This window comes from Squalius cephalus (genome assembly GCF_949319135.1).
Source record: "Squalius cephalus genome assembly, chromosome: 1".
Lineage (NCBI taxonomy): Eukaryota > Metazoa > Chordata > Actinopteri > Cypriniformes > Leuciscidae > Squalius > Squalius cephalus.
The window spans coordinates 61,653,173-61,671,871 of record NC_137122.1 but is presented as its reverse complement, the minus strand read 5'-3'; the positions used below and the strand labels follow the sequence as shown (position 1 = coordinate 61,671,871).

Sequence of the window (18,699 nt, the reverse complement as noted above, 5' to 3'; positions counted from 1 at the left end):
CAGTCTCATTGGAAATACGTTACTCTGGCTACATTTTTGCAAAACCTGAAAAACGTACCTCCAGGTACGTTTCACTGCACTTTTCGGGTGAAACGTCCACTGGAGGCGCTAAGTGGTATCAATTATTCTCTGCTCCAGATGCGTGTTTATTAAAGGTTATAAAAGCGACACTCTCCAATATGTGAGGACTCCGACGTAGACACATTCATTTTAATATCAATTAGGAATTATTTAAACTCTTCTGAGGTGCCCAGGCTGCGTGACTGAGGATAGACGTCCGATGAGCATAGGCTCTGGATCGCACTTCGCCGAGGTAACTTAACTTAACGTTACGTGTTTACCGAAAGAGTCGCCGAGGTAACTTACGTGTTTACCGAAAGAGTATGGCATTGCCTCGCAAATGGAACAATTAATTCTAAAAAAATGCATTTGTATGTTTTAGTTTTCTGTGTTTTACTGAAATTGAACGGCAGGGAATCGCGCAATAATGGCCGTGTTGATTACGTACCAAACCCCACAAAACTAGTTGGCAAACTATTTTTGAACGGCGAGCCCAATTTTATTCATTTGTATAGCTATGTGTCTCTGGTGTCTACCGAGTAAGTTATGAGTTAACTGTAAGCCGAATATAAAATAAGATATCGAAAGCATTAAGAACAAATTTTGCCTGAACGTTACGACTTCACGTTTCAGTCAGGTGATTGTTATGTACTCGGTGAAACGTACAGCAAGTTTACGAGTGGGCAGTGGACTCCCAGCTTCAATTAACCCTGGTACATAAAATGTTATATTGACCCCATAATATCAATTGATCTGTTCTGTTTTCAGTAAGCTTGCTTCTCTCCCATTAGTGCACATTTGGGACATTTCATGCAATTAAAACTGGGAGATTTTGAACTTAACATACAAATAGCCTATAGGCGAACTGCTCAAATGTAATTGATCTCAGCATATTTGTATATTCTTTTGTTATCAGTGAATGTAAGCAAATGTAAATATTCACGGACTTTGATGAGTAGGCTACGATCAGCATCGTAAATCCTGCAAAGTTTTTTTATATTTTATTTTTTCCCCCACATTTATAACACTATTGTATTATATTACATTTGCATCAAACCACACACACACACAAAAAAAATTGTAAATGCTGCTGTGAGGGTGTCTAAAAAAAGCGTCTGTGAGTGATGGTAAAAATGACATCCTTCTGACTGCTTTTATTAATCTCTTTAAATTTTTTTCCCTCTTTTTAAAGTTGCGAAAACACTACTGTAGAGTTTTCCTTTGGATATTTGAGCAAAAAAGACAACAAATATATTTAATGCACTGCTATAAAACAATGTCGACTTCCGCTTCAGAAAAACCCGGGGTAAGCAGAGCCCGTCTTCCTATTAGACATTCTCTGGGGTAAGCATTCTTTAATAATGGCCTCCAATGATTTGTCTGATCCAACTGCAGAGGACATGGAAAAGGAATTAGAACTTGACATCGATGAAATAATGGCTGATTTGCAAGAGTTGCAGGAAGTAAATTGTCTTTTAAACTGTTTAAGAATAATGATGATACTGTTCGTTTTGTAGCATTTTATACTGATAACATAGTTCTTATGGCTAGGAGGAGACTGCTCTTAAATCACGACCTAAAAAGAAAAAGAAAGACGTTCCAATGATCAGATGGAAAAAAAGAGACAAAAGAGGTATTTTGGTATATTCAAAACGAGAAGCCAAACAAGGAAAAGGGGGTAAGTGATAATATCATGTTTATTTTCTCTTAATGTTCTTGTTTTCAAAAATCTTATAGAGGCTTATCACTTTTACACTGGTGTACAGGTAAATCCAAAGCTTCAGTGGTCCGTCCATTAACAAGCAACCAAACTTTGATTGATCCTGGTAAGCTGATTGTGTCCATTTTGTAGAGTTAAAAAAAAAAAACATTCAAAAATAATGGAATGGTTTTACTGACACATTTTTGTAACTTATTCTAGTAAATACAAGTGCTGCTGAGACTTGTCTGAATGAGGATTCTTCAGATATAGGCATCAATGCACAGTCTGCTATTGGTAAGTTACAAAAGACTTCTATCTTGTCAAAAAATTTTTTTTTATCATTATCTGTGTTTTGGTAAATTAAAATACAATTAGATTATGACCATTTGTTTTCTTATATATGACTTTTGGCTTTCAAGATATACAGTTACAGCAGCTCCATGATGCTCTTATCCATGATGCTGAGAAAAGTATGTCTGCATCTCACAACTGGACTGTAAGACAAATGGTGTCTGAAAACCATTGGATAGAAGCAAGACAAAAACTCTTGGATTGCTCGCTCGCCTCAGATAGGGTTTATTGCCTATCTTGTGATCACTGCAGAGTGAAGGCAGCAGTGATAAGGTGCAAGGACTGTTTGCCAAAACCACATTACTGCGACAACTGTGATGTGTCAACTCACCAATACCTTCCTTTGCATAACAGAGATTATTTTTTAGAAAATTTCTTTAAACCTATCCCTCCATCAAGTGTTGTAAAGGACATCAATGGCCAACACACATTATGTGAGCAAGGTAAGAAAAACTTATTTATGAATACACAAGTCTAAAAGTCTAAGTCATATTTTAATTATGTTCTTTTTTTCTTTAGCATGTTTGTTACCCATCCAAGAACCTCAAAATATTTGTGATTGTGTGCCTCAAAACATGTCTAAGTGCTGGCCGATTAGTACATCTCATCAACATAAATGGTATGTATTCCTTAAAAATGAAGTATTTATTCAATCCAATTTTTTTTATTGTTCAGGGTTGTCATTGTAACTTATTTGGATTGTACTGTAGGTCGCTATGACCTCTCTTTGCCTGTTTGGAGCTGCATTACATGCCACAAAACATGGACACCTGAGCTGCAGGACCTTATCCAAAGTGGTTACTGGCCAGGCTCTGTTGCATTTCAAACTATATATCAGGTTGACCTATTCACATCTTTTGAGTAGTTCAAAGTCACTGCACCAGGCCTCTCAAGACAAGCATTTGTGGACATGTTAGAGCATAGGTCACGAACATTTGGACGGGTACATTTTTAAAAAATTACATCTAATTTTGGTAATGAACTTTTCCTTACCCCCAATTAATTTTAGTTTTCTTTTTCCACTGCTAGATCGATCCTATTTGTGGCAAAACATTCCAAAAAGCCTTTTTGGAATGGACATATTGTCGTCATGAGAAAGAGAAGCTCAGTGGAATAGATCATTTCTCATGCCCTGCATGTGTCCCAGATGCAGTTGCAGTGTCTGCAGATGGAAACCGTAAACTATACCAGTTTAACAAAGCCAGAGAGTAATAGCATAACCAATATATCAAAGGAATATTTATATACATGTTTATGTTAGTGTATATTGGCTTATAATCCAATTTGTTCCACTGTAATTAATATAGAGTAGAGGAGCAGCCTTTCTATGATGGAGTTTTCATTGCCAAGGATGAAGATGTAGCAACATTTGTTGATTTAATTCAGCAAAAGACCAACCCAGTATGCTTCCATAATTTTATTAGTATTTTTGTTGTTTAACTGAAATATTACTCTTTACTGATAATGCTGTTTATTATTATTATGATTATTATTACTACTATCTTACAGGTACAAGGGAGAGGCAAATGTGGACAATCCACATGGGCTGCTGCCAGGGAGACCTCAAAGAAGTCCAGCAATAAATTGGATGAGGAAGGGTTGGAGGTGGCAGTTTGCAGACACAACATCTTGCTTAAAGGACTGAACATGCAGAGGGGTGAAATATTTGCTTATCCAATGTTGGCCTCAAAAACAAACTGCAGATTCTTCTGCACAGACATCATGTGTCGATATTGGCCCTACTTACAAAAAGTTGCACAGGCAGTTCCATGTCTGCAACCGTTAACAGAGATGAAGCCTTTTCTTTATGTTATGCACGCAACGGGACACTCTACCAGCTGTGAGGTAACTCTGTTTTAAATGACATGAAACAAAAAAAATCCTGCACACTATCAGTACTTGCACACGTATCAAAATAGCCTATTTACAACGTTTAGGTCCCATGACCTTCATCAGTAATATACCTACATGCCGGATGAAGGTCATGGGACCTATTGTAAACTTTAATAATGTTTGTGCAAGTACTGATAATGTACAGGATTTTTTGTTTTTCATTTTTTTTTACCTGCAGTTGTGTAAAGGTAATCGTTGATCGATTGTTTTAAACAACATGAAATAGTACAAGGTCTTTATATAATAATAATAATAATTTTTTACATTTATGTAGTGGTACTCATTTCTGGGTACTCATTTTCACTTTAATCTTGTTCTGTCTGTTAAATTGTGCCGGTTTGTTTTATAGGTCCAGTGGAGTGGTAAAAATCAAACGGGAGCAGGCACTACTATAGGTGAAGAAGTAGAACAAGTTAACAGTTTTCTATCACGTGTTGCTCTTACAACAAAGTATATGAGTAAGGCTGGTAAGTGTCATATGTACGTAAGTCCGTAGATTTAGACAATAGAATATAAAATTTCATAGTCAAATTTAAAAATGCATTTTGGCTGAAAATGATAGGAAATTGAAGTAATTCGGGCTGAGCACCTATGGTGTAAGGACCCTATTGGAATTACTCCATTTAGTATTATTTTATTTTATATTTGTGCTCATTTTAGTTGTTTAGCTTTTCATAAAGTGTGTAAAGGAATAGTCCATTTCAAAATGATGCTTTTTTCATAATTTACTCACCCTCAAGTTGTTTTAATGCTGTATGATTTCTTTCTTCTGCTGAACACAAAAAAAAATACATTTTGAAGAATGTTGGTAACCAGATAGTTGATGAACCCCATTGACTTCCATAGTATTTTTGTCCTACTATGGAAGTCAATGGGGTCCATTATCTGTGTGGTTACCAACATTCCTAAAAATATATTTTGTGTTCTCTTGAAGAAAAAAATTGAGGGTGAACAACTTGAACAACTTCCATACAACTTGAGGGAGAGTAAATGGTGACAGAATTTTCATTTTGAAATGGACTATTCCTTTAAGCTTGGAATATTAATGGCCAGTGAATAGGCATTTAAGGTTTTATTTATTTATTTATTTATGTGTGTATAAAAGCTGTGTTTTTTCTGTTTAGCACGAGTGGATATGATCACCCTTCGTGCCAAAGGATGGAATGAAAGAAAGAAGAAGAACTTGCACGTTTACTTGTCTAGGCGGTATATCAAGGTACCACACCTTTAAAACAGTGTTGTTTTAAACCATACATTTACTGTTCATTTCTTTTTAAACAGTCATATTCAGTTAAGTGCATAATCTCACCTATGTTTAAGACTGGGCAAAAGATGAACGAAGCCAAAGATGATATCGAGGCTGTTATGGCAAATTTGGCTAAGTCCAAAGAAGAGCTGCAGCAATGGGTGTGCGACGTTAAGCGATGGGCAACTCAAGGTGCATTCTCAATTTTTGTTTTCCATATTTTTATAGTTTTTATATAAATTAAATATTATAATTTATTTGAAGTATTTTAAATCTTAAAATACTGTTCTTGCTTAATGCTTAGTTAATGTCCTGATTCAGTAGTCTAATATGCTATTTTAAACAGTTCCCGATGGCAATAGAACCGACGATCCAGAGGGGTTGCAGCATCAGATTGAAGGGTTGTATTTGGGCATTCAGCAGAAAAAAAGAGATTTGTATCGCCTTACAGGTAAATAAAATGCAATGTAGGGGTGTGACGAGATCTCGTGCCACAAGATCTCGCGTGACTAAAATGTGACGAGATGAAATAAGCATAGAATGTGCCACAGTTACATTCTCATTACATGCCTCCACTGTCGTTTGGCTGTTTAAAATAAAATAAAATAAAATAAAAACCATTGTAAACTATTGCAAAGTCTGCTCTGCTCATCCAACACGAGCTGCAGTCGCTAATGGCTCGTTTACACTGAGCGGTACGGTACAGTACGGTATGGTACGCAATTATTTCCGTTTCCAATGTCAAAAGTTTTGAATGGTACCAAAATGCCGAACCGTAGTGTACCACTTTTTAGGTACCCTTCCGTTGGGGTACCTAGCACAGCGGTACGGTACTAAAGGGTGGAGCTAGACTCACTGCAGGACGTTGATTGGTTGACAGAGAATCGTCACTTGCGCGTGCTACAAGCGGAATGACAACATAAGAAGTGCCATTTTGTAATATACAGTTGAAATATAATACTACTGTTACTGTGTCACGAAATGTAGTTTTAAGATTTTTTCAGGTGAGAATGTAGTTGTTTAAAGCTCAAATCTGTGGTTTATTTATAAAGATTTATGAAAATTTGATCCAGGTTGTGAGATCCAGGCAATCACCGGGCGCTCTGCGCTCATGTACCCCACCTGGAACAGCCTTTCCTCGGCTAGTCGTTCTGACGTTTGCCGCTGACTCTGACGTCTCTGTAGTGGTTAAACATGAGATATAATTTGTCTTGTGTAGACCTAATGGGCGATATTTGGTCTCGTGAATCTATAATGTGTTCCCTGGCCAATCGTTTTGGCTGAGGGCTAAGTGAAGTTTCATAACTATATATTTAAGCTATTAACTTTACCGTTGTAAGGTTAGACTAGAGTTGACTGATTTGTTTGCTTTATTTCTCATTGTATAGCTTCTTATTGGGATTAGTATGCTAGCTGTAGCCATTTACATCCAGTCTTTGTGCTAAGCTAGGCTAGCGGTGGGTGCGTCAAACAGACTTGAAAGCACACACGGATATGAAAAGGTTATGTATGGACTTCTCTAACTCTGGGGGATACGGTGAATAAGCTAAAGTCCCAAAAAGTCAAAGTGTTCCTTTAAATGAAAACGAAAAGAGGCAGTGTGGTGTTTTATAACATTTCATTTTATTGTTGCATAAAATATACATACAGAGATAACCGGAGTAGCAGAGCGAGCTGAGTGACGCAGAATTACCAGACTCGCGTCCTCGGGAGTCATTCTCCTGAGTCGGACTTGGCAAGTCTGAAATATGAGTACTTGCTATTGAGAAACGTTGACAAACAGGCCGAGAAGCAAAAACAAGATCTGCTGTATGTCATCCAATGTTGTTTGTCGCTTTCTTCTTCACGCGAAAATGAAGCTGATCGCTTCTTTTCGGCATAGGCTACACCATGCTTATTGAGTAAGGGTACTGTTGGCAGTGGAAACGCTAGATGATTCATGGTTTACCGACCCGTACTGTACTGTAACATATCGTACCGCTCAGTGGAAACGAGCCATAACAGTGCAACAGGAATCACAGTTCACTGATTGCATGACGATTGCGGAGGATTTGTTGCGCAACAGAGCCTAAAATGTCTTGTTTTATGTCTTGAAATGACATTCATTAGAAGATTATCAGTTAAAACAATTCAAAATGCACCTGCAGACTATTTTTCCAGTCATGAATTTGGTCACTGAGGATTTCAATAAAATATTGTGCAAAAATCTTGTCTTGTTCTCGTGAACCCAATCTCGTGTCTCATCTCGTGGGATAAGTGTCTCGTCACACCCCTAATCCGTTGTTTCTTATTTAGATCATCATAATTGCTTTTAAAGGGGATGTTATAATCACTAGCTCTGTCAATTTTTCTTTTGTTGTATATGATCCAGATCGCAACAAGCAGCGGCACAAAGTCCGACGACGGATTGTCGAAGAGAAGAAGAAGTTGTCCGATGCAATATCCCACTACAATTCTCTTCCAACAAGTACCAAAACTTTGAATTCCGCGGATGACTTGCTTGCTGCGGAAACGCCTATCTGGCCATGGGAAATGGGTATGACCTTAATTTATGTAAAATATTTATTTAATTGATAAACTTGTAAAAAAAAAAGTGCATGATACCTTTTTTTTTTTTGGCTTGTTACATACCGAGTTCATTTTCAATTTCAGTTGATGATGCTTCACTGGCCATGAAAAAAAAGGTATTTGACAAGCTGATGCAAGTACAGAGACTTGAGGAAGAAGAGGCTATTCTTGTGGAGGAGATGAAGAGACACTGGGATCACATCTGCAGAAGTGTCCAAGATATAAACGATCAGACTGATGCGTTGTCAGATGCCCTAACTACTAAGAGTAAGTGTTTTTGTTTTCTCTGAAATCTTTGATTATTAAATGATAATAATTGTGCTTCTCATTTGGGTTTACTAAAGAATTTTGACAGGCGTGGCAAATTTGGTGTATTGATATTAGGGATGTAAACGGTTAATCGATTATCGATTTAATTGTCGACAAGAATTTACTCAATTAAATTAATTGTCGGGTAATTGAACATTGCGAACGTGACACGAGATTCTCGCGGGCGGCAAGAGACCCGACACAAACCTGAGGCGGTAAAAAAGAAACCAAACATGAGGCGGTCAAAACAGAGTGGAGTGTGGGAGCATTTCAAATTTGAGGCGAAGGAGGACGAAAAGTGCCACCATTGCGCATATGCTTAAGTTAATGTGTGTGAGAGAGATCTCAGGACTGGTGGGAGCAGACTGGCTTTTAATATTTTGTCTTTAACGAGGAGCAGTGGGTCCGAAATTTTGTTGTGTACAATAATATGTTGTGTCAAAGTTTGTCCACATTCCTCTCCTACGACGACACAATGTTTCGTCGGGTCATCCGTCCCTTTGCAGATGCGCGTGGGTTTCTCTCGTCATTAAACCGTGGAGACGTTGCCTAATGCCTCAGAAAATCCATCTGACAGTCACATTGGCACATATCCGATTTATTTCCACATACGAATGAGGCCTGAAACCGATCTCGATATATCCGAATGCATGCATTTTTTTCCTTTTTACACTGTCATAACATATCGGATCTGTGTCACATGTGAGCAAAAAATCGGAATTTGGTCACATTTCACTGACAGTGTAAACGAGGGACGCCCTCTAATTTTACTGTAACCTTCCTCAGGGATGATTTTAGTTGTGTTCAGTTCTATATTTGAAGTTTCCAAGTCTAGTAATCTTACTGTTACCTTTCTCAGACCAAGGGGGATTATAAGTGCTGCTGCTGCTAATGTTTCAAGTTTTTCATTCAAGTAGTTTACCAGATAGATTATTATATGTAGGCTTAATATTGTAGGCTAAGCCTACCCATGTAGATTTTTATTTAAAATTTATTTTATGTTGCTTAATGATTCACATGCAACAGGTGAGCCAGTGCACAATTATTTTTTATGTATTTTAATTTTCTGTGCATAATTTATTTTGTTAAACTACATAAATGCCATTATCTGTACCGTATCCCAACTGTTACAATAAAACATCAATTGAGCAATATAACATGCATTTTTATTCAGTAGCCTATATAAGCAATATTTAGATTTTTATGTTAAAGACACTATTGATACCGTGAGAAATTTACGTTCTCAGGAAAATAGCCGCTTATCAGTTAATCGTTAATCGATCGATAAGGTCAATCAATTAATGATTAATGAATTAATCGATCATTTGCATCCCTAATTGATATACATTGTTAGGTTACTTCTTAAAGGGTAACTCTCGCCAAAATGCAACCTAGGGTGTTTTTGTTAATCTACCCGAGGCAAACTTTCGTTTAAAAGCATAATTAGGATGGAAACGCCACTTTTAAGTTTGACCATATTTTCGTTTTCAAATTGCCTTGTGAATGGGAGTGATGGGGCACGACTATGATAGCATCAAAAATCGCTATTTTTAAAACACTAAGAAGGCTCGAAACAACATGAAACTGTGCTGGAAGTATCACCAGAGGCTCTACACATGAACTCATGCATTGAGAACATTGTTTGTGTACACAGAGTTTACTAAAGAGAAAGATTTTGAGCAACTCACTGTGTTTCCGTTTGCCGGTATTTTTTCAGTCAAAAATAGTTGATCTCCGAATATGAATTAACTGACTCTGAATTTTAGTATTGTTTCTTATATGAGGATCCTTTTTCAAATACAAGGTCAATATTGATTTTCACTAACAACAAAACAAATCATCCGTGAATTTGTGGAACTGAGCTTTAGGAGCTTTCCATTTTTACTCTCCTCCCTGTTACGTTGCATTCGGAGATCGACTATTTTTGACTGTCAAATTGCCGGCGGACACATCTACAGTGAGTTGTTCAAAATCTTTCTTTTTAGTAAACTCTGTGTACACAAACAATGTCCTCAATGCTGGAGTTCATGTGTAGAGCCCCTGGTGATGCTTCCAGCACAGTTTCATGTTGTGTCGAGCCTTCTTAGTGTTTTAAAAATAGCCATTTTGATGCTATCATAGTCGTGCCCCATTCACTCCCATTCAACAGGCAATTTGACTTAAAACTAAAATAAGGTTCAAACTTAAAAGTGGTGTTTCCATCCTAATTATGCTTTTACACGAAAGTTTGCCTCGGGTAGATTAAAGTCCACGTGAACCGAACAACTTTTCTCCAGTGTTGTGACATATTTCCAAGTGAAACAGAATATTGAACAGAGAGCAGGGTTTCACTTTAGTGCTCCTCCTCTCCATCTCTGCTCATAGCAGACTAACGGTTTGAAGGGTGTGGTTCAGCGTTTTCAACCCAAGCCGTCAAACCGACATCATCAGAAAAGGAACGCCATTCCAGACCGGAAGGAACTTTTCAGATTTTGATTAAAGATTACCACGGCAAACAAGTTTTTTTTTCTGTGTATTAACTTGATTAATTGATTAACTTGATTAACACGGATTAATTGTTAACCACAAGACTAGTAATATGCGCTAACAAAGTAAATGGGGTCAATTCTGATTTCAGGTGACCCTAAGCCCTAAGTTGCTTTTTGGGGTGAGAGTTACCCTTTAAATACTTGAGAATTCCTATATTTATAATGCCTCACAATTTAAGCAGCATTATTAATGCAAAAGTGTTCATGGTTCTGTTTTTTGTTTTTTTCATATTTATTTACTTTTTTTAAGCCTATCCATCAGGACTGTCAGAGGATGCATATTCTGGCTTGCTCTGTCGTCTTCGAATGCAGCTGCATGATCTGAAGGCTGAAAAAGAAAGGGTGAAGGAAGCATATCACCAATTAGTGACTGGATGGGATAGTTTGGATGTCCTTGAAGAGGATGACTGCGGCGACTATGAAAGCATGTCTACAGATTCCTATGAATCAGCTGACGAAGACAGCGTAGATCCACATTTCTGATTTTCCAGAGGTCTCTAATATAAAGATTTTTTACTTTTTTATTTTTATTAACTTTTTATATTTTATCTGCATCACAATGTACAACACTGTAGACTGCACTTCTGGAGTAAACAATGATTCAACAAACTGTACTGTATGTAATAAAAAGTTTAATAAATGTTTGACTTTGTGTAAATTAGGGCTAAACAGTCTCAGGGCATGCTCCATTATGAGTTTTGTTTTGTTTTCCTGATTGTTAATTTATTTGAACAAAATTACCTTTTGTAGGATCATCCACATGCATAGTTTGCTAATAACATAACTGCAATAAAGTAACAGTTAACAATTACTTGTTTACATAGGTTATATGATGTATTTTATAATATTTAAGCACCTAAAACCTTATCAGGTTTACTAAATTTAACTTAAAGAACTTTACTTACTTTCCGTATATTTATAATAAATGTAACATGAATGCAGGAAATGCATGAATATAAAGTGTCTTGGCTTTTATGTCTTTTTCACAACATATTTTCCTGCACTATTGAAGTTATGCACTGACATGAAATCTAGCTGCTGTTTATGGTGTTTTTATGTGCTGTTTATCAAGAACTTGGCAACTTTATTATTTCCCTTTCCCATTACAACATTTTATGCCTTTATAAATTACTTACTTCCCTCAGCTAGCACACAAGTGTTGACTATGGTTCTGGGTGTGTTATCATAACCTTGTGTGATGGAATGTTAAAGGAGAAAATGGTTAGGGTTAGGGTTTGTCAAGGGTTTGTCTGCTCACTTCAGTGGCTTAGTGAAAAAAAAACAGACTCCACAATCTGCATGTGCAAATATTTTAGTGACTGGGAACCTGTTGAGTAACACCATGGGGAGTGATATTTATGTTTCGGGGTCTTATGTTACCCATTTTTATAAAGCACCTACTGAACACATGATAAAGGGCTAGGGTAACATTGGACCACAGGATTAAGGACCCTGGGAGCATACATGTATTCCCCATCCTGGGAAGTCCATGCTCTTTTATTGTCATTTTGTTATGTGCACATGAGGTAATCAATGAAATTATATTTCTTTTGTATGATCATTTGCAATATTATATTAAACTATTATCAGTCAGGTTAATCACAGTCCAAATAAGATGTGGTACAACCTATAAAGCACTTGGCGGCACGGTGGCTCAAAGCAAGAAGGTCTGAGTCCCAACTGAGCCAGGAGTCCTTTCTGGAGTTTGCATGTTCTCCCCATGTTAGCGTGGGTTTCCTTCGGGTGCCCTTACAGTTTAAAGACATGTAGGTTAGGTGGACTGGATATGCCAAATTGAGGAGTGCAAGTGTGTGTGCACTCTCAGTGCTCAAAAAGGGCATCCAACGTAAAACCTGTGTCAAATGAAGTGGACCCTGTAAATGAGTGGGAATAACTCTAGGAAGATGGATGGGCATACTAAATACCATAGTGTCACAAGGCACATAATCCACGCTTTTTCATGCAATATGCTTGAAGTGGGGAAAAAAAGGTGCCGGTACTCTCTTGCATTGGCAAATTATGACATTTGAAATTTCTAGTGAAAAACAAAACTTGGAGATATTGCTGGTGCAACAACAATTTATTGTTATTTATTAACAACATAAATGTATTTAAACAAGTCGTGTGTGTGTGTGCGTGCATGCGTGTGTGTGTGTGTGTGTGTGTGTGAGCATTTCTTTACAAAGACAGCTAACATTTTCTTTTTAGAAGCTTTAAGTCATTAATAAACTTGATAGTCTTGAAGTTTTTTTAAGATGGGGAGGTGTACAATAATTGCATGTAAATGGTAAACAACCAAGAAAACAGCTCTCAGTCATACTTATACACCATATACTTTCACCCAAACTGAATAATAAAAACAAGGTTAAATGGGTAAATTTTCTATAAATATTTTTGAGTCTTCATTTTCTTTTCTGACAGTTTTTGTTAAAACACACTAAACATGCAAATTCTGTGCATTTTGGGCACTTTTTGTGTGAAATCATATTTATTTTGTCCATCAAAAGTGTGCTTTCACTTTAATGGAGCGTGTTAACCAAAAATAGACTCGGCGCCGAAACCCCCGCTTCACTACTGCTGACGGGCTGCCCCTGCTCCCGGTGTGAATGCACTCATTAATTAACATGCACGCCGAATAAACACGCGCCGCTCACTCACGGTGTGAAACGGCAGTCACGCCTTTTCTGTCAGTGGTAGAGTAGCCAACCGGACTGAATGGTGGACTGGATGGGAGGAGGACTTGTGGTGGACTGGATGGGAGGAGGACTGGTGGTGGACTGGATGGGAGCAGGACTGGTGGTGGACTGGATGGGAGCAGGACTTGTGGTGGACTGGATGGGAGGAGGACTTGTGGTGGACTGCTGGTTAGTACAACCTGTACAAATGGTACAAAAAGAGGAAATTATTCACCTCCTGTAATAAGAACAAATGTCCCCTTTTTTCTAGCAGTGACTGTGCTCCATAAGGAAACATCCAGTACATTTGTCTTTTGTTTTCTTCTGTCTATAAATGCTGCCCTATGGTCTCTATGCTCTCTATAGAACTGAGGCGAGGCTGATTTTGTACTCTGGTGCAAATTGTAGGATCTCATTACCCCATGTGAAGTGGAGATATGTGTTAATAGTTTTTTGAAGTTGAATTGAGCAATGCATCTTGCTGTTGACTCTTTTGCTATGTATGGCAGACAGCTATGTGGCTCACTGACTAGTAAAATAAACTAAGTCTGCAAACAACGGTTATTTTCATAATCTAAAAGATAATGCATGAATATATATATATATTCAAATGTAAGACTCTGAAAGCAGAGCATTTTTTATTAAACAATTCTCAAAATTGTTGGTGATTAATTGTATAATTGATTAATAATCTCAAATATCAATTAATTGTCGCAGCTCTAAAAGAAAAATGGGTAACACTTTATAATAATGGTCCGTCATTAATAAGTAACTATGCAGGAAGTAATGCAGGACTAATGAGTATTACTACATTAACACTTCAGCTACTACTATTAACTAATATAGAAACAAGCTTAACTAATCAGTAAGTAATATCAAATTTAGGAGATAGTTCATTATTAGGTAATCAATAATTACTTAATGAGATTCGCATAATTAAGAACTAATAGGTAATTATAACAAATTATAAAGAATTACTAATTAAATTAATTACTAATCACAACATTAACGTGTCTGAGACTGATACTCAAGGGTTACCTAGTCACTCTTCAAGGACTACTAGTGATCTGGACCATTATTTGAAAGTAAAAAAAGATGTTTTTCACTTTAAAATAATGGTCCAGACCACTAGTAGTTCCTGCATAGTGACTAGGTAACCCTTGAGTATTTAGTGATGCATTTTATGACTACATTCAGAGTAAAAAATATGACTGATTATGTCTCAGACACAAGATAATGTTCTTTATAATTAATCAGTTAGTTAACAGTTAATTATGAGGCTTATCTCATTAAGTAATTATTGATTACCTAATAATGAACTATCTCCTAAATTTGATATTACTTACTGATTAGTTAAGCTTGTTTCTATATTAGTTAATAGTAGTAGCTGAAGTGTTAATGTAGTAATACTCATTAGTCCTGCATTACTTCCTGCATAGTTACTTATTAATGACAGACCATTATTATAAAGTGTTACCGAAAAACCTATTCGATAAAGCAAAGATCAAATTTGATGAACAGGTGAATAGCTATTTTTGGTCCACTGTGGTTTGCCCTGTGGCAGCGCTACCAAGACAATTCCCAACTGTAATTGCTGTGTCTGTGCCACATTTATTTTTATGTTGACTGGAGTAAGATTTTAAATAATCGCACACACTTACTATTAATTAACACTTCATAGAGAGCCTTCATCCTGTCAAGGCATTTTTCAGAATGGTCTGACAGCTGCCATTTTGGCTGGAGGACTTGTGCGGACCAGGTTTTCTGCTTCGTTGTTTTCTTTCCAATGAAGACTATGGCCTTGTACCCCAATGTGTTTAACTTTTCGACCTGAAAATAAAGATATATATTATATAATTTATACAGAAATATAAGCAATTATAAATGTCTGAAACATAGTTGGCTGTAATTATGTAAATAATAACCACAGACGTTAAACACATACCAAGACAGGTTTGGTGGTTTGGTTTCTGTTTTTGTTTTTCAACCACGTCTCCTTTCTGGCCTCAAATTTCTGGAGTTGTTTTGCCAGTCTTTGCTTTCTTGGCTGTACTGACTGGCAATATTTGCAGGTCTTGGTGGCCACACCAATAGCTGCTTTGCAACTCACGCAGGTTGTTATTGTTGACCCTCTTGGCATCTTAAAACTAGAATATAAAACAATCAACATTTAATGACAACCAAAGTGACAAAGGCACTGCATTATTTAAGTGTTACATTGCAAATGTTTGTAATTTGGCCTACTTCAGCATTATCAGTAGTGTCAGACAACACTTCATGTGTGTTTCATATTTTCAAACGCGATACAGCACGAGATATCGTTAATATCGATATAGTTTATTTTGCGTTTAAATGACTATACATTTCTGCCCTTGAGCCGCCAGACCTGTGTGTCAGCTCAGCTGTCGCAGTGCATTGTGGGATTTGTAGTATGAGTGTGTGGTGGGAGTGCGATTTACCGCGGGCCATTAATGATAGACGTATGAAATTATCCGACCACGGAAAAAATATCGATATATGACTTTTATGCAACAATAACCCATACTCCATAGTTGATTTCTGTTTTAATCTAGGTATTGGAGTCAATAAAGTTTTCAACTTATATAATTCTGACCTCGGTTAGCACATTGCCGCCAACTGCAGCTAACGTTAAATGCGGTGGCTAATACCCACATAGCAAAATTGGTTTGGCCCAGTGATGGGCCACACAATCCACTTTCACTTGGCCCAAATACAGCAATGAATTACGGTACATGACTGGACCAGGTCTGGTTGCCAGAACTTGGGCCACACATGGCCCATGGCATAGCCATATCTCAGCCAAATGTTTGACTATAGCTGGCCCTATTCTGGTCCTTTTTAGGACCAAACAATTGATTCTACATGTCAGCCTCAACTAAACCTTGATCTAGCCACTTTATAAACACCCTTGGCCCAAATGAAAAATGCCAGAAAAACAACAGTATTCTTAACAAATATTTATTGTTTCACATTTAAACAAAACAATGAGCAAAAAAAATGACATGAGGCATTGTGCACACTTCAACATCTGATTCAGTTCATGAACAAGAGGCACTGTGCACCAAGTCGCAAGTCGGTTAATCTGTTGTACTCTCCTGACGCTCTTTTCTCTTCATCCTTTCTCTTCTGCCACCATCCCTATCCAGGGCCAGCTATAGCCATCTCTTAATGGTGGAATAGATTTCCTTTTCTGTGGCCGCAGACGTCAGGTGGTTACGCCTCACAGCCGCTGAAACATACATGGTCTGAAATTAGTTTCTGTATAAAAAAATATGGCTATTGGATTTTAAAGGGATAGTTGACTTTAAAATGGAATTGTCGGTTACACTATGTTTTGCGGTGTCCTTTTTACACAGTTGTAATTGTTATTTAAGAACAGAGTAAAATTATGTATCATGTACTTACTATAGTGTTAGTATTAAGGTTTGGTTTAAAGTTACTGCATGTAACTATTCATAATTCACTGTTATCATTACAGTAAGTACAAAGTACATGTAACATGTAGCAAGGACACTGTAAAATAAAAAAATAACAGAATTGTTTTTCTTCTCTCCCCCATCTACCTCCTCTACATATACCTTTTTCATGTCCCCTCCTCTCATCTTTTTCTTTCCTCATCCCCCGATTTCTCCACCCTCTCCTCTTCTTCTGCTTTTTTTCTCCCTCCCCCTTTCCATCCCTCACATTTCCATCATCTCGTTCTCCTCTGCTTTTTTCCCTCTACTCCCCTTGTAAACTGAATTTAAATACATTTTAATTATTCTTAAAACTTAAACCACTCTTATGGCATTAAGTAAAACTTACCAATCATAACATCCCGTTCACGTAAGCGCTGGAAACCAATTATTTTAGTATACATTCTCTTCACTGTATGTACATGTATAATAATAAAAAAAAAAATACACAAACCTGTCTCTGTTTGTTAAATGTCAGTTTTAATTATCAATGTTTCATATTTTTTTAAATGTAAACAAAAAGAAGCAGGGTTGTGTTTTATATTACATGTTGTTATGCAGTGAAGAGATCAATGGGCTACACCTTGCCTAAACCACATTTACGTGTCCATTTATATGTTTAAGATTTTTTTTTAAATGAAAAGAGGCAGAGTGGTGTTTTAGCCTATAACATATTTTGTTTTATTGTTGACGAAATAGTGTCGGCCCAGATCCGGGCCGTGTGTACCAGATGTGGGCCGGATCTGGGCCGACACTATGTTGCTGTCTGGGGAGGCAGAGTTGTATTTTACACCATATTCCGTTTTATTGTTGCCAAAAATATAGCCTACATATTAAAGATAACCGGAGTAGCCAGAGCGTGCTGAGTGACGCAATCAAGAATGCACTGTTCTATTTGCAGAATAACCAGACTTGTGTCCTCTCGTCCTCAGGAGTTCGTTCTTCTGAGTCGAACTTGGCAAGTCCGAACTACAATGGACGGAAGTCCGAAGTTTGCGTACTTGGTATTGAGAAACGGCCGACGTTCTGACAATTACATTTTTAATAACAAGCTTAACGGGCCTGAACAGTAGTTCAATGTCCACATTGTGACAACGCCGTAAGTTCAACCTTCACCACACAACGTAGTTATGGCGACCTTCTTGGCCATGTTGTTAAAACATTGTTAGAAGGTTGGGTACGTTGTTCCAACGTTCTGTGTTTGCTGGGAATTGCTGCTACACATTTTTGTATGTTAATCCATCAGTGTATGTCACTTAAATTTAAATAAATAAATGGCTGAGCCTGTGATATAAAATAAAGATGTCTGATGTCATCTAATGATAAAAATGTTATCGACGCACATTTAGTGAATTACAACATTTTAAATAACATCTACGATTATACATTGTGGCACATCTTTAACATTTAACTTCCCGACTATGTTAACTCATACTAACAGTAAAATTCAAAACTATTACTTACCAAACTTCACTCGCTTTGTTCTAGAGGTAAGAAGTCCAACCGTTAGGGAAGTGCAGCCTCAAGTGCATCAGTGCCACTCTCTGCCCGCCCACTTACACTGCGGCGATGCTGGATCCGGATTCCGGAAGTATCAATATTTTTTTTATTTGGGTTGAAGCGTTCTAAACCATTAACTAAAACGGCTAAATCTTAAGATTACACCGTTTCAATTGAAGAACAAATATTTAAAAAAAACGAAAAAGTACAAGATTGAGTGTAAAGACTACAATGATGTACAACTACAAACCCATGAAGCATTGCGTTTTAGGCGCGCTTTTCTAGATGCGACCTGATTGGTGTAATTTTTTTTGTGTGTGCCATATTAGGACATTTTAAGACTGAAGAAATGTGTGCAAATTGGCCTTATCTTGTGCATGAAATGAGACAA

The 18,699-nt window shown here is 37.2% G+C and overlaps 1 protein-coding gene across 3 annotated transcripts; it reads left to right on the top strand.

The window, feature by feature from the left end:
* The first annotated feature begins 1,136 nt into the window (after positions 1 to 1,136).
* LOC307172566 (uncharacterized protein) lies at positions 1,137 to 11,291 on the top strand. 3 transcript variants are annotated; one of them, XM_079895061.1, is made up of 17 exons: positions 1,137 to 1,523; positions 1,612 to 1,738; positions 1,827 to 1,886; positions 1,982 to 2,056; positions 2,182 to 2,556; positions 2,633 to 2,732; positions 2,824 to 3,056; positions 3,143 to 3,321; positions 3,421 to 3,514; positions 3,623 to 3,958; positions 4,356 to 4,473; positions 5,131 to 5,222; positions 5,327 to 5,444; positions 5,599 to 5,703; positions 7,624 to 7,788; positions 7,905 to 8,087; positions 10,908 to 11,291. In XM_079895061.1, exons 7-17 carry the CDS (start codon positions 3,024 to 3,026, stop codon positions 11,138 to 11,140), a joined length of 1,656 nt encoding a protein of 551 aa, XP_079751187.1. In that variant the 5' UTR covers positions 1,137 to 1,523; positions 1,612 to 1,738; positions 1,827 to 1,886; positions 1,982 to 2,056; positions 2,182 to 2,556; positions 2,633 to 2,732; positions 2,824 to 3,023; the 3' UTR covers positions 11,141 to 11,291. The 3 variants fall into 3 exon arrangements, with proteins under 3 accessions (XP_079751187.1, XP_079751186.1, XP_079751188.1); XM_079895060.1 differs by having other exon boundaries at positions 1,137 to 1,738; XM_079895062.1 differs by lacking the exons at positions 1,137 to 1,523; positions 1,612 to 1,738 and having other exon boundaries at positions 1,749 to 1,886.
* Positions 11,292 to 18,699: the final 7,408 nt, after the last annotated feature.